At 39.2% G+C, this 14,772-nt stretch overlaps 1 protein-coding gene across 11 annotated transcripts in view; it reads left to right on the forward strand.

The window, feature by feature from the left end:
- ST3GAL3 (ST3 beta-galactoside alpha-2,3-sialyltransferase 3) overlaps positions 1-14,772 on the forward strand; it is a 191,470-nt gene that overhangs the window by 76,960 nt on the left and 99,738 nt on the right. For all 11 annotated transcript variants that reach the window (XM_042030504.1, XM_042030502.1, XM_042030503.1 and 8 more), the window contains one exon: positions 2,634-2,726. In XM_042030504.1, coding sequence (XP_041886438.1) covers positions 2,634-2,726 — 93 coding nt within the window. The remainder of the gene's footprint in view (positions 1-2,633; positions 2,727-14,772) is intronic.

Genomic DNA, 14,772 nt, shown 5'->3' on the forward strand with positions numbered 1-14,772 from the left:
GTTTTCTGTAGCTTGCTGACTCAAAATGCGGCACGAAGAAAGGAGATGAGCAAATGTTGAATGATACGAGATGGCAGCTACAGTTGGCTTGGAGAACTGTTCTGCCTCTGGCACTTTGGATCATGAACTTCATCACATCCAAGAAATGTTAACAGCTCGGCCTGGGGGCTTTAGCAGCTCTGAGTGTCTTTGTGGGTTTGTGGGTTTGTTCTGACAGCTCCCCCCCCATCAGGATGCAGAGATTGGCATTCTGTGGGCTCACAATGCAGGAGGGTCTCAGCCTGCTATTCTTGTGCAGAAACACCATGATGGGCATCTGAGTGACATTTTAATTTGATAATGAAAGCGCCATTAAATCAGAAAAGAGAAAAATGCCTGTGCTTGTGGCACAAGATATTTTGTGTGACCACTGAGGTCATTTGAGACAGGCCTGCTGTTGAAATAGTTTTACAAGTTTGCCAGCAATGACTCACTACCGTGGTGGCTGCAGATAAATTCCAGTTGCTTTCTACTTGTTTTTGAAGATTTTGGTATTAGGGGTTTCTGTATGTTGCCTAAACAATAAAATTCTAGCAATGCTTAGGTTTGCTTGATAAAAATTAAAATTTCCCACATTTCTTTGTATCTGAAATGCTCCAACAAGCTGTGATCCATACATCCTGCTTTCCCTTTTGTCTGTGTCAGGAGATATACTTTAGCACCATTAGAACCTTCTGTTTTGTCAGCAACAGGCCTTTGCTTCATGTGCCTATTTATAAAGAGATCCTGACTGGCGTAAGAATGAAAATTATTTTGGATGCTCGTGTCTCAGATGTTTTCTCATCTCTCTCATTTAGAGAAATGTATTATGATATCACATCGTCACCTATGGAATCCAAATTAATGGATTTGGGTTGTGCTCGATAATGTTACACCTGTCTCTTTCTCTCCATGTCTTTATAATATATTTAGAGATATCTAAACTTTTATTGTAAATAATTGACAGTGTAAATGGCCAAATGTATTGTTCTGCCATCTTATAGTTAAGGAATTTTGATAGTAAAATATTACATGTTTGGACCATAGCTATGCAGGATATCTGTGGCAGAATTAAATAGGATCTGTGTTCTTAAGCTTTTTATGGTGCTTTTTAGCTTACAAGGTCTTAAGAAATTAAATACTTCCAGTGACTATTTATCTTCTCCAGTTTATTTTTCTTCCTGCTGTTGAAGGTTTAGATTTTTATTCAGCAGAAATAGATTTTATTCTTAAAGAACCATAGAGGTTCTGTATATATCGATATATTTGGAATTACAGGGGTTCTGTATACAGAGAGACCAGACCATTCTCCCGTAGTTCCTATAGGAGGTTTTGTACTGTATGCAGCTAGTTGTAAAATTGTTTGTCCATCTATTGTTCATGTCGTTGGAAGTGGCTACTGGCCTCTTGAGAGGTGATGCGTGACCAGTATGAGAAGAATAGTTACTGTCAGTTCAGCATGGAGTTACTGTCCTTCCTATATGTAATTTTCAAGCTCTCTGAATCCACATTTGTTGCAGTTAGCAGTAGTTTGCTGGTTAAGTGATATTGGTGATGCCTGGGAAAGAACATGGTTGTGATAATAACAGGCTCTTCAGAACTGATTTTGTGGAGCTGCTCTGTGGATCTGCACTGTCACCTTCATTTGACTCCTACTGTTAAACTGGAGGAAAAACCTTTCATTACCTGCCTGTTGCTGATAATGATGTAGCAAGAACAGCGTTATCGATGGAGTCTTTGCAGCTTCCACTGAATGTTGAGCATGGAACTGTAAATGCTTTTTATGTTGTTCTTTGAAGGAATATTAACAATTCTCATATTGTGGCTGACACTAAGATATCTAATGTTACTTTGAAAGCACAAGTGAATTAGCCTTTGTAATGCTTTCATGAAATGGATAAATGTAAAACTGTTGCAGGTGGTGAACAGGGAAACAAAATGTTTTTTTCAGATCACTCAGTAGACCTATGGTAAATGTATGTGCTAGACTGAAATATCTTTAATTAAGTTGCTGATCTTGTTTCTGTACAGAAACTGAATGAAAAAAACACCTTGCATATTCTAAATTTGGCCCAAGAGTCACTAGTCAAGCTGAATTCAGACATACCTCAACAAAGTAGCAGCAATGTCATCTCTTCCAAATACTGAAAGCACTTATCCCTTGATGATACCCTGCCAGAACTTCTTGGAGCTTTGTTTCAAATTCCTGAAACTATCTTTAAGTAATCTTTGAAATAATACTTTTCTATAATTTTAACTTTGATCATAACTTAGAAAAGTAGCTAAAGCAAAGTGCTGTTTGTCTTTTTTGCTTTTGAAAGGTTGAAGTCTAAATGATATATTGATATTTTTCTTGATAGCTATGAGATTTTCCTTGCTAGCTATGAAAATCTTTCAGCAAAACTAGTGGTTTAGTGGTATTTCAGATCTCTTCACCTCTCTCCTTTGTTTGTTGTTCTGCGATGCCATAGTGCAACAAATAAATAATGGTCTGTGTTTGCTATTACTCCCTGCAGCTGTTTTCTGCAAAGTGATAAGGAGAAAAATTACTTGGATGATTGCAAAAACTAGTTCATAGCCAGAAGAGTCCTGATTCTGTACTCATTTTTCCACAGGCCTCCAGAACTGGCATCAAAGTATGCCAATTTCTCTGAGGGAGTGTGCAAGCCAGGCTATGCATCAGCGCTCATGACTGTCATCTTCCCAAAGTAAGTAATCACTGTGGGAGTTTTTTCCCACTTCCCCATATGACTTCTCATCCTTCAAGGTAGGTGATGGGCAGAGTTTGTCTTGAAAAGTGTCATTACTCTGTCACTTGATTGGTTCAAAGAGAGACCGGTGTTGAAATTCTGGACTATTTGAGTGGTCAGTGGCAGTGGCTTAGTTGACTTCAGTCCGACTAGGACTTTGCTCAAAGAGTAGAGGCTTCTGGATGTTGAGTAATAAAACAAATTATGTTGTCTGTGCATGATACAAATGTGTGGTTGAGCTCACTGCTAATACCAGATGATGCAATGCTTTGGAAGCTTTGGTCATGGTTATCTGGAGTAGATGGTAAAGTGTGATGTTTTGTTGTTGGTTGGTTTTGGGTTTTTTTGTTCTTGGGTGAACAGGGTAGAGCATCCCTCAGGTGCCTGGAGTTTGTAGAATTGCTGGGAGACAGTTCAGAAGATACATTGGCAGAAACATTAATCTGTTGAGGCTCAAGGATTTCAGTTTGGTTCATCGAGTGGAAAATTTGACCATTGTACAAGCTTCTTGTACACGTGGAAGAGATGCTGTGGTGCAATGATCTCTTTGGCAAAAGAGGTTGAGGACTGTTTAACAGAACTGGCACTTTCCCAAAAGAGATATTTTATTTCTTTTGAGGAGGGAATTTCCATGACCTGTGCATCTAAAGGTTAAGTTGAGTGATCACAGCCTTCAAGCCAAGCCTCAAACTGGTGGTATCCTTCTGTCTTTGTTTTTGTTGACAAGCATGGTGTCTGCAAGCTTTTTTAAAATAAAAAAATAAATCTGACATTGCCTTGTTACCAGTAGATACTACAGACAAGCCTTAAAAACAAAGCAAAACACTAAAGTTCTCCATCACCAGTGTAAACCGAACAATTATCAGTATTATCTTCTGTGAGAATTTTGGAACTCTGGTTAGAATATAAATACTAGAACTGAAAGTGAGTGCTTTTAAATCTGTGTTTGTGTACATGTGAAATGTAAATAGTATAGAGTAGGATGAACTCATTATTACAAAACTATTAATCTTATTTTAATTTTAAAAATACTTTGGCTTTGAGAAGGAGGTTTTCAGCCTCCTAGAATCTGAAGTGATATTTATTCTCTCCCTCAACAGCTGCTTACAGATCTCTGTTCAGTCACCTTCTCCCAGTAGTTCACAGCATTGAACTAATTCCATGCAAAGGGGTACAAATGTGTCTCTAGCCGAAGCAAGGGGTTGTTGTCTTGGTCATACACTGAAAAATCATATTCACAGTTTTAAAGACAGCATCTCACCAGGTAATGTTCAGGTGCTCATCTAACATGGACCCTAAAATTTCACTAATGTTGACATTTTTTCCCGTGGTGTCTTGGGTTTCTTTATGAGTTGAGTTCTGTGTTGGACATTTCATTATTTTACTGAGTACTGCTGTAAGGATGGCTGACCAGTAGTTCTGAAAAAAATTCCATGCTGCACTTAAAATTCTTTTTCTTCTGCAACTTTCCTTGTAGTCAGAGAACTATGCAAAGTTAATATTACCAAGCCAGGTATTCAATATATTTTGAACTCTTAAAGCCAAATTCTCTTGCTTGTTCATTTAAAGATTTGAGCTGCATGGCTTGTTTTATTCTAGCTTTTGTTTTCAGTTGATTGTGTCATTAGGAAACCATCATCTCTACAGCTGACATTTTTTAGGCTTGGTCTTTGCTGTAAAATGTGTGTTTTTGTTGGGTGTTTTTAATATTTGGATAAAGTTGGTTTGGCTGTTTTCAAGCATGAATAAAATGAATAAATGTTTTCCCATTTTAAGGTTCCTGACTTCTTAGTGCAATTTTAAATGTAAATAGGCAAAATATAGTGGAAATAGTTGAAATAGAATAAATATTTCTCAGAGGTTGTAGCTCTTCTTCGTAAGTGTTTTTTTACTGGTAAAAATGAGAGTTCAGACTTTACCAAGCATGAGCAAGCACTGGATGGATTAAAGAGCAATGCCCTGAGAAATCCAAAAATGTGGTTGATGGTAAAGAACGACTAAATGTTTGTTTGTTTGTTTGTTTGTTTGTATGAGGTCCTCAGTCAATCAGTTCTCATTCTAGCAATGTTTGATCCCGTCATCAATAATCCTATCTGGAAAAAATCCCAGGTTGTAGAGTACTAAATAAAAGGTCAGTTACTTCTAGAGAACAGTCTGGATTCCCTGATTTAAATGGCCAAAGTCCAACAAAATATATGCTAATATATCCAACATGAAATAAAACATCTGGGAGGAACAAATGCAGATTGTACCTTCAAGATAGAAAAAACCCTGTTTTGGAAACAGAGAAACCTTCACATTATCTTAACAAAATACCATTTCTGAAGTGCTATTTCAAGTCGATATGTGCCCAAATAAGTTGAGAATTTTGTGTGAAACACCAACTTAAATTAAAATACAAAACCTTACAATCCAACATTTCTAGAATACTGTGTGCAGTTTCAATGGTAAAGTGTGAGAAGGGAGGGGCAATAAGAGATGGAAGAAAAGCCACAAAAATGAACAACGACTTGCTTAAACAGTAAAGTAAACAAGACTCCTAGAAATAAGTCATCTTTCTGAAGCAGAAGTTGTATCCAAATGAGGAGAATAGGAAAGAGCATTAACTTTGGCAAGTTAAATATAAACCATAATGAGGTAGAGCAAAAAAAATGTTGAGGAACAACTTTGTAAAGACATTAAAAAAAATAATAAAGCTTTTTGTCTGTCAAAGGCAGAAAGCCTGTCAGATATCCCGATGAGCTGATAGATAGTCATAATATCACATGTGAGCTAAGGGAAGGTAAAGCTGTAGCAGAGAAGTTATTTGCATTGGTATTCACTGCAGAACAGTTCCCCTGTGGACCCTTCATTTCCAGGGGACAGGCTGGGGGAAAGTGACAGAAGCTTGACGTTTTGGAGTGAATTCCTAGCACAAAGAATTGCTAGGAAAAGTTCTCACTTTGTGAGGAACTCGGTGTTGAAGTTGCCGAGTTACACACGGTTGCGTATAATCATTGCTTAAATTGGCCTTAGAATGGAAGAATGAAGAGCAGCAACGTGCTGGGCTTTTCAAGAAGGGTCTAGGGGGTTGTTTGGGAAAGTGGAAGCTAAGAGCAAGCCTGCTTTCTGTATCAGGCTCTTCTTAGAACCTAAAAATAAAGAATGGAATTAGTGCTTGTACACAGATAGAGAGGAGACAAGTTGTCTTCTGCAGCAGGAACTTCTGCCCTATAAATGTGCTTGTGTTGTTTGAATGACTGGATTAGCATTTGATAAAGGTGATTTAACTAATACAATACGTGTGGATTTCTTAGATAAACCATAATACATACACACACACACACATACACACAAAAACCCCAAGCAAACTGACCCCAGCCCAAAAAATGAAAAACAACCAGACATTTGCTGTTTCAAAGATTTTTGGAAAATTAAACTGGGTGTAATCCTTAGTGATTAGGTAGTGACTAGGTAAATAGCAGAAACTGTATGGAAAAAATAAGAAGATTGGACAGTACAGGGATGTTACTCCTGGAGTCCTCTGGAACAAAGTGTGCTGGGATCTCTGCTGTTCCAGGTGCTCATAAACTACCTGGAATGGAGGATGAATAATAAAGCACTGGCATATTTTTCCAGGTGGTAAGACCAAAAGCTTACTGTGAGGAATGTCAGAGGGATCTCACAGTGGTAAGTGGTGGGGCAAGAAAACAGCTGGCCAAATTCAGTTCTGATAGATACAACATAGTGTTTGTGGAGAAGACTGATCTGACAGTTTGTGGTGTGTGGTGGACTTAGTTGTGCCTTAGTTATACTCTGTGAAGTAGAGCAAGCAGAGGGTATTCACAAGCCTGTATAACATACTGAATGACATGGTTTGATAAGATTTGGAGATATTAAATGCAAATATTGTGCTCCAGGTTCAAAATAAATAAAGGTAAGTGCTATTTCATGCTATTCCCAGTTACATTTTTTTGAGAATGGGCTCCATAGTGGGCAAAAGATTAAAAAAATAAAATATACTCTTAAGTATTCAGGCATGGAGCTCTCTAAGTTACATCCTAAATGGATGTTGAGGGAAGCATGTACCTTGACTCTGTTTCTTAGGCTTTTAACTGGAGTCAAGTATTGGGCAAAATGGATGCCTGGTCTAATACGTTGGTGCCCATGCCTTTCTTTTCTGGTTTATTTTTCATGATTATGCCTTAAAAGCAGAGTGACATCCCTACAGAAAAACATGCTGTAATCTGAGTCATGACAGTGGCTCCCCCACCAAGAGAAATGGGTGCATGATCTCAGTCCTGCATCTCAGTGTAAGGTCTGGCCAGCTGGGCTGCGTCTGCTGCTCACTGTAAATGAAGGAGTTATCTAATTTTTCACTTTCCAGGACAGTACAATTCTGCCTCTTGCAAATCTCCCAACAGCAGATAATCACTCAAAGTGCCTGAAGTAAGGTTACTGGTTTCAGAATGCTACAAAAAAAATGGCAAGTATGTTTGGTAAAATGGCATCAGTAGGTCAGTGAATTAGACTACTATGTTCAGTGAATTATACTGTTTTAGTTGGTCTGAGGTCACCTACAAGTCTGGAGTTAATGCTTTGACCTTTTTGTAGAAGGCACTAACTTGTATTTGCAGTGGTAACCCTGCAGTCTCCTGCATGTCTGGCCTTGCTGTGGAAACGATGCTGCCTGTGTACAGCTCTTTCTATGCCCTATTCTTTATCAAATGAGAAAAGAGACCTCTGCCCACAGTTTGTGACTGATGTGCCAGCCTGAGACAGTTCAGCTACTCAGTACTCAGCTACAATTTTCCAACCACAAGCTCTTGTAATTTGGCAGCTAATAATAAAAATTAGAGGAGGCGATAAATAGGGAATGTCTGCAGCCTGCAGACTTGTGTATCTGTGTTTGGTAGGGGAACATGGCAAAGATTTAAAGAGTATCTGAATGTATTTCAAAATAAGGGAGAAAGGGGAAGTTCACTATACAACAAATCTGTTGGTGTTGTGACCAAAAGAGTGAATTTATCATTTGTGTTTTAGATACATAAGACTATTTTTGCACCAAGGATATGACTGTAAGCATCTTCTAGTCAATTGGTGCTAAGAAATAGCCTTATATGAATTACAAAACTCTTTAACTCAATTCATAAACAAAATCAGTTTGGTTTGTTTGATTATCCTGGTATGAACTTTCTATTGATTAGCAATTGGTATTTTCTTCACAGTCATGTTTTTTTCCCCTCTTATTTTTCAATACTCTAGCCTGCTCTTCACTCAGAGGATATGGTCTCCTGTCATGTAAAGTCTTCTGGGTTTATAATTTCATGCTGAATTGCTTCTTTGTACATAAAGTTCAAAATCTTTAAAGCTTTCATATCAGCAGAGAGTGCGTGACACAGATTTATGCCAGCCATAGAAATTTCATTGGCTTTCTCTAAAGTAATTTTTTTGTGGGTCTTTTTTTCTGATGTTTAGTTCCCCCTTGATTTTGTAGGTCATAGACTCCTGTGCCTTTCTCCATTTCCACAGGCTGGGGGAGCATAGATGGGACAGCACCAGATGGCCTTTCTTAGAGTGTAGACTCCTGTCTCCTTCGCATCAAAGCTTGGCAAAAATTTCTTTGCTATTGCTGTCTTACAGATATGGTTTTGCAGCTTTTATACTTTAGGGAAAAAAACCCACTCTTATATGCAAATAGGCGATAGGGACTTTGGGTGGAACTGGAGCTTCAGCAAGGGCTTTAGTAGGAGTCAGGATTATTTAAAAATGTGGTCCCCTGATCCTAAATATTTCCACATTCATTTCCATATCTCCTTTCAGGAAGCTGTGCTTCTTATAACAACCACACAATAGCACCTGTCCATCCCACACATTTCTGCTTTGTTGTTTAGATATTCAGAAAAAAAACATTCTAAAAAGAGAATTTTTAACCCTTTCTTAGAACTGACTTTATGCGTGTCTATCTCTGTGCCTCATGAATTACTGCCATGCCCAGCATGGGCTTGTACTGAAGTGACAGGGCATGAGCTCAGTGCTTAGGGGCTGTCAGTGCAGGTGACGGCTGCTTCTTCTGTGATTAACTATTTAAAGAGAGCAGAGGAAGGAGAAGGATGGCAGCTTCATGTGGTTCCTGAGAGCTCATGAATAAATAGGCTGGATAATTAATGTGCCACTACATTGCTACAGGATTGCTACAGGGATTAAAAACTGTTGCCTGACTGGTGTGGCGCATCCGCTGCATAGCTTGGGATCTCTTCAGGTGCAGTGGGTAGTATATCTTAATTTTTTAAGAGATATAATATATATGTATATATATATCTCTCTAATATATATACATATTCAGCATATATAATATATATATATGCTGAATCAGTTATTGACAGTAGGGTTTTTTTGTCTTCTAAATGTAAGTATAATGTACATCTCATTTTGAAGCACACTGAGGTGGTTAATTTTGGTAATTTGAGCTGTGAAAGCAGCTTATGTTCAACGAAGAGTGGACACATCTCAAGACTTCCACTGAAGTCAGGGTGCCTGTGTCCCAGACACTGCTGTGAGAAAGTCTGCTGCTTTCCTTCGAAATGAGATTGCTACTGCTCTGGGAGTGGGGAGTACTCAAATCCCTGTCCCTTCTTTAAGTCTCTTGTTCTGTGCCTGTGCATTCATTCAGGAATAGTTTGTGATGGGGACAGAGGTTGTTTCAGAGCTCACAGTTACATTTGGAGTTCCAGTAACTGCTGTAATCACAGCTCTGAAAGGAACTTTGTGGGTGCCAGTGCCCAAAAGGGTGTTTGAGGAAGCTGGACCTGGAATCTTCATCACACCTCTCACCTGTCCCCACATCAAAGACTAAGGAAATATCGTTGTTGCATTATTGAGGTTTGAATTTAAAGGGACAAGTTGAAGCAGGTGTATTTTCTTCTAAGCAGTGCTGAACATCATCAGTTTCCCTCATTTTCTTGGTTAACTCTGGCTAAAAGTGTTCAAGACTCACAGGAGGGGAAAGGAGGAATAAAAGAGAAGTTGTTGGTGCCCTGATCAGTTAAGCTGTCAGGGTTTTCCATTTCTCCAAGCCTCCAGGCTGTTAAATGCCTGTCCTGTGCCAGGGGCATTGAAGCATGCTGCTGCTCACCCTTACCTCCTGTCACCTCCTTAGTCTGTGTTTTGTAAATCCCAGGCTAAACAAACATGCAAGCCAAAACACGCACCCTCTCAAATCGCTCCTGGTGTCTGGGTAGCACCTCCCCATGCAGATCTCTCTGGCTTTTCCAGTAACACATCTTCCCATGCACTCAGCTGCTGTCCCACTGTCACTGCTGGCAAGAGGAGTATTTTGCGCTTCTCTACATTTCTTTTCTTGTGAGTTTTATGAAGTGGTGCCTTTTTTCTCCCTTATATTTTGGTTCCAGAAAAACTTTCTCAGCTTTTTCACCTCTGCAGTTAGTGTGCTAGGTATTATATACAATTTGAAGGCACTTACTAAGAGGATGATTTAAAAAAATATCTATTAATGTAGATTTTGAGTGACAGAATTGGGTCAGAGTATACAACAGGTCTAATTCCTATGTTTGTTTTACTGTCTTGGACTCACTTGAGAGATTTAAATCTCTCATACTTCGGCCTAAAGGTGACAAGTATGTTATCTCACAAAATGTTTTTGCTGTGGCTGTCTCTCGTGAGTATACAGCACAGTCTGTTAGGAGACATTTGCTTTCAATGTTCAAACTTGGATTGTAGTCTGAGCTCTTTTTGCTATTTATAACTGGGCCAATTGGATTGCCCTTCACAACACCCTGACTGCCTCAGTCCCTTACACCTGCTTTGTCTGTAGGAGCAAGATGGGATTAAGAAGCAACATTTGATAATTCATGTCCAGAGTGTTGCAAACCTCTGGTACTGAAGTGGTGGTAACCAAAGCTTTGTTTAAAGTTTGGTCATACAGCTTAATTTCTCTGTGGCAGATTCCCTGCATTCATTTTTTATTGTAGAGAGCAGTGCTTGGGAATGTAATTCCATAGAGGAGCAGATGAAACTGGACACAACTTCACTGCTAGCTCTGAAATTCATGCACTGATTGACCAGCTGGAGCTTGTACTTCAAAACAAAATTCAGTGGCAGCAGCTTATTGCTGCACTTCTGATGGTGTGCATGCTGCTGCAGTTAGGTGGAAGTAGATATGGCACAGTGTAACAGTAGATGTAAAAAGAAAAGGCTCTGTTTCTGTGTCTGCATCCCCACTGTTCGCATAAGGAGTTCGTGCTGCCCTTTGTGCTGCTCCATTACCTGAGTGAGCAGAGCTGCCTGTGCACAGTGCAATGAACTGGGGAAGCAAAATAATCCTTATAGCTGAACATGAGTTTTTCCTCCCCCATCCATCTACTCATTTTGTGCAAGATTATTTTTAATCCAGACCAGTTCACTGATTCAGTTTGTGAAATTACCATATCATTATACAAACCCTGCCAGGAGCGCAGCTCGAGAATTGAAGAGCTAAGGTGATGGCACTGCAAAAACTTGATCAGCCAGCCTGGGCACCAGGATAGGGACGTGGGGAGCTGATGGTCAGGAGGTAGAGATTAGACATATGGTTTCACCTTCAGTTCATGTAGGTTGTTCTCTTTATCCCAAATTGACTTTTTAACCTTTAAACAAATGTGTAAATTAATACATGCAATTCCCATGTGCTGATCATGACAGTAGATTCTGTATCAGAGCCATTTTTGGTGCTAAAATCTCTCATGTTTGACCTCTCTCAAGAGTTTAAAATGAAGTATGTGAATCCGTGTGATGTGCAGGCTTTGTGACTGAAAAATATGTCTTCAGTGTCTTTTTCATGACTCTGGAATGAAGTGAGACTATAAAATGAAAGCTGGAACATGGACACAGGGACTTTACTGAGCATGTGCCTTTCTGGCTTTGAAAAAGATGCAGAGCATATGTGTTCTTGCTCTAATATGAGTACACTGCATCATGTGTTAGAGTGGGAACAGGACAGGTTTGTTTGTTTTGAGGGTGGTTTTTTTGTTTGCTTCTTGTTGTTGTTTTCCAGAATACCAAAATTATTTCTAAATTATTATTTCTAAATTTCTACAAAAAGAAGGACAGCTTTGCAAATGTACAAATAAATAACCATGTTTGCGTGAGCATGTAGGATTGTAATAGAAGCAATAAACTTAATTCATGCCACCAAATGAGCATATTTTATTGTGCATGTGTGTTTGGGCTCTGTTGCTGTGGCCCATCTGCTCTTAAAGCTATACCAGTAAGAATGTTTGACTTCCAGGAAAATCTTGCCAGAAAGATTGCTTGAAGAGCTAAATCCATTTGAATGAAGGAAAATACCAGTGAGCATGGAATGCAAGAAATTAAAAATATCAGTGAGCTTGAAGGTTAAGCTGTAATATCACTGTGGTTTTGATATACAAGTCTTACCTTCTTTTCTCTTCCTCACATTCCCATAAGAAAATGTTTTTATCTCTTTTGATTAAAACTCTGACTTTGGCTTTGTGAAGGTTCTTATTTATTGGTCCAGGCCACCATCTCCCCAGAGCCCCAAGTAGTTCCTTGGTACTTTTGAGACACTGTATGTCACCAGTGATTTCCTCTTGCCATAGAAAAGTGTGTAGCTTCCCTCAAAGTTTTCTGAATTGCCTTCAAGGGTGGATAATTGTTCCTTCTGAACTCCCTACTGGTGGCTTTCATCACATTTCCTATCTTTGGGTAGATTTCAAGTCAAATTATTTTCCTCTTCTGTCTTTCTCTCTCCTCTATTACTGCTTGCTCTGTTCTATTATTGAAACATTTCAAGAGTGTCAGTGCATGCAAATGTTGTCACTGAGCCAGTGTACGTTAGCTAAGAGTATGGATGAAAAGGCAGCCTGATTATTTATGCAAGATTATTAGACCAAATTAGAAACAGTCTGGGGAACCCTCCAACTCTACATTAGGCAAATTAAGGTAAAAACTGAAAAGATTATAAATTCTCTTTGTAGCAATTTGAGAAGTCGCTTGAGAACATTGTTCAGATAATGTTGTAGAAATTCTGACTCCACTGCAGCGAGAACAGCAAAAGCTCCTTTGGCAACTATTTTCTTGGTACCTTTACTACAATTCTGAGCTAAGTATGCAGCAAAATAAAGGCCATATATGAATTGCTAAGTACTATCAAAGCAATGCTGTAATTGTTGCAGTAGTGCCAGAGATCACAGTAGCTTGGTGAAGTTCCTGTAGTTTCCCAAGTTCACCCAACCCAAACCACACGTAATGCTGGAAACCAGGGCAACAGCATTGCCACGCACTGCGGTGCAATGGGATAGCAGATTTCGCTAGTATTACTCACTGTAGGTTTTTATTCTGCTTCTGTCTTGCTAAATTCCGGAGATTTATGCCTTCAGTAAAAGTTGTTTCCTTTTTGTGTAATCTGCCCTACATTTAAGAATGATCACATCCTTTCTCTCCTGAAGCACTTTGATTTACTTGCACAGGAACTTCCTGTATGCAAGTCAGGGCTGCAGCTTACTCCAGTGTCCAGCTTGAAAATCAGAAAAACTCTGTCTGACTTTCTTGAGAAGTGTTTAATTGTGATTTTTCTGAAAATCATTGCATCTGCCATGCTAATTTGCTCTTCCTTCAAGCTTAAATAACTGATGTAAACTACAGGATTATATAAGTTTCAAGTAACATGTCTTGTACAGTTCTTGGAAAAGAGAAAAGAAGGTTTGATGTTTATATGGCTTCCCTTTTCTAAACCGGTATTTGCATCACACCAATTTTAGCATGTTTCTGATCTGTTTATCAGCTGTGCCAGCCTAGGTTCATGTTTACACTGCTGATATCAGTATGATAAAGAGATTGCTTAGCAATTACTTAGTTTATCTTGGAATGAAACAGATCAAAATATGTGTGACATTCTGTAAGATCTTGGAACACCTGAAACCAGAATATGTAATTATGCCAGTGCACAAAACCACAATGATTTTACTCCTAGATGAAAAGGTCTGTGCATCTGATTTACTTTGGGCCTGCCTCTGTTAGCAGTCTCTGCTTTAATGGAAGGTGATGCTCCATTAGCCACCATAAGTGTTTTTTTCTGGGCTTGGATCTTGTTTCCTTTTTTTTTTTTGTTACAGACAGTTTACACTGAGAGTGAAAACTGGCCCATAGTTGAGCTATTCTAAACACAAACAGTTCCCTTGAACGCTTCAGGAAAAGTGAAATATTTTTAAGTCACCCAAAAATGACAAGCAAGGGAAAGCTGTTTGTGACACAGAGTTTCCCTGTCCCTGAAGCCATCCCTGGGCTCCGTGATGTGCTATCCTGGGCTGGCACGAGCAAGTCCATAGGATGCCAGCTGTTGTGGTGGGAGAGTCTTGCCTCCAGTTTGGATAGAAAACACCAACTTGGAATGGTCTCAGGGATGTTCAAAGCCCCACACCAGCTGCTTCACCAGGCAGTGAATTGGGGATGAGTAGCACAGCATACATCTGTTCTGGGAGTTTTGTTTATGTTTTAAGAATTTGTTTGTGAATCATGAGTGTAACCTCATGGGTGGATACAATATACAGCTCCAGGCAGTCTTAACGTAACCTGTGGCAAAATAAGCAACTCCTTAGAGCCAGTGGTGGCCAGCTTTTTTTGCTTTTGATTTGTTTCTTGAGTGGTGTCTGTGGAGTTTAGGCATTTGCAGAAGAAGATGCTGGTCCCAAGGGTCTGGTTAAACAGGCCAACTCTCAGTCTGCTGTTGCTGACTTATTCCTGCTGTTCTTGGAACATCTGAGAAAGGATGTCTGGAATTTGAAAGAAGCAAAATGTGCTTACAGGTTCTGGTTTAAGGAAATAAAACTAAAATAAGAAAACCATAAAATTTCTCTTTTTTTCCCCCTTATTGGGGATTTTTGTCAGCACATGTACCAGGCATTTCTTCTCCTTAAGACAGATCTGATCTCCTGGGTAATAATAACTACTTATGGAACAACAGGATACCGAACAATTTATAAACACTAGGCTTGTTTACTTCTGCTCT

The sequence above is a fragment of the Corvus kubaryi genome, unplaced genomic scaffold (genome assembly GCF_017639235.1).
Source record: "Corvus kubaryi isolate FWS band 111438036 unplaced genomic scaffold, C.kubaryi_AGA036_p1.0 37334, whole genome shotgun sequence".
NCBI lineage: Eukaryota > Metazoa > Chordata > Aves > Passeriformes > Corvidae > Corvus > Corvus kubaryi.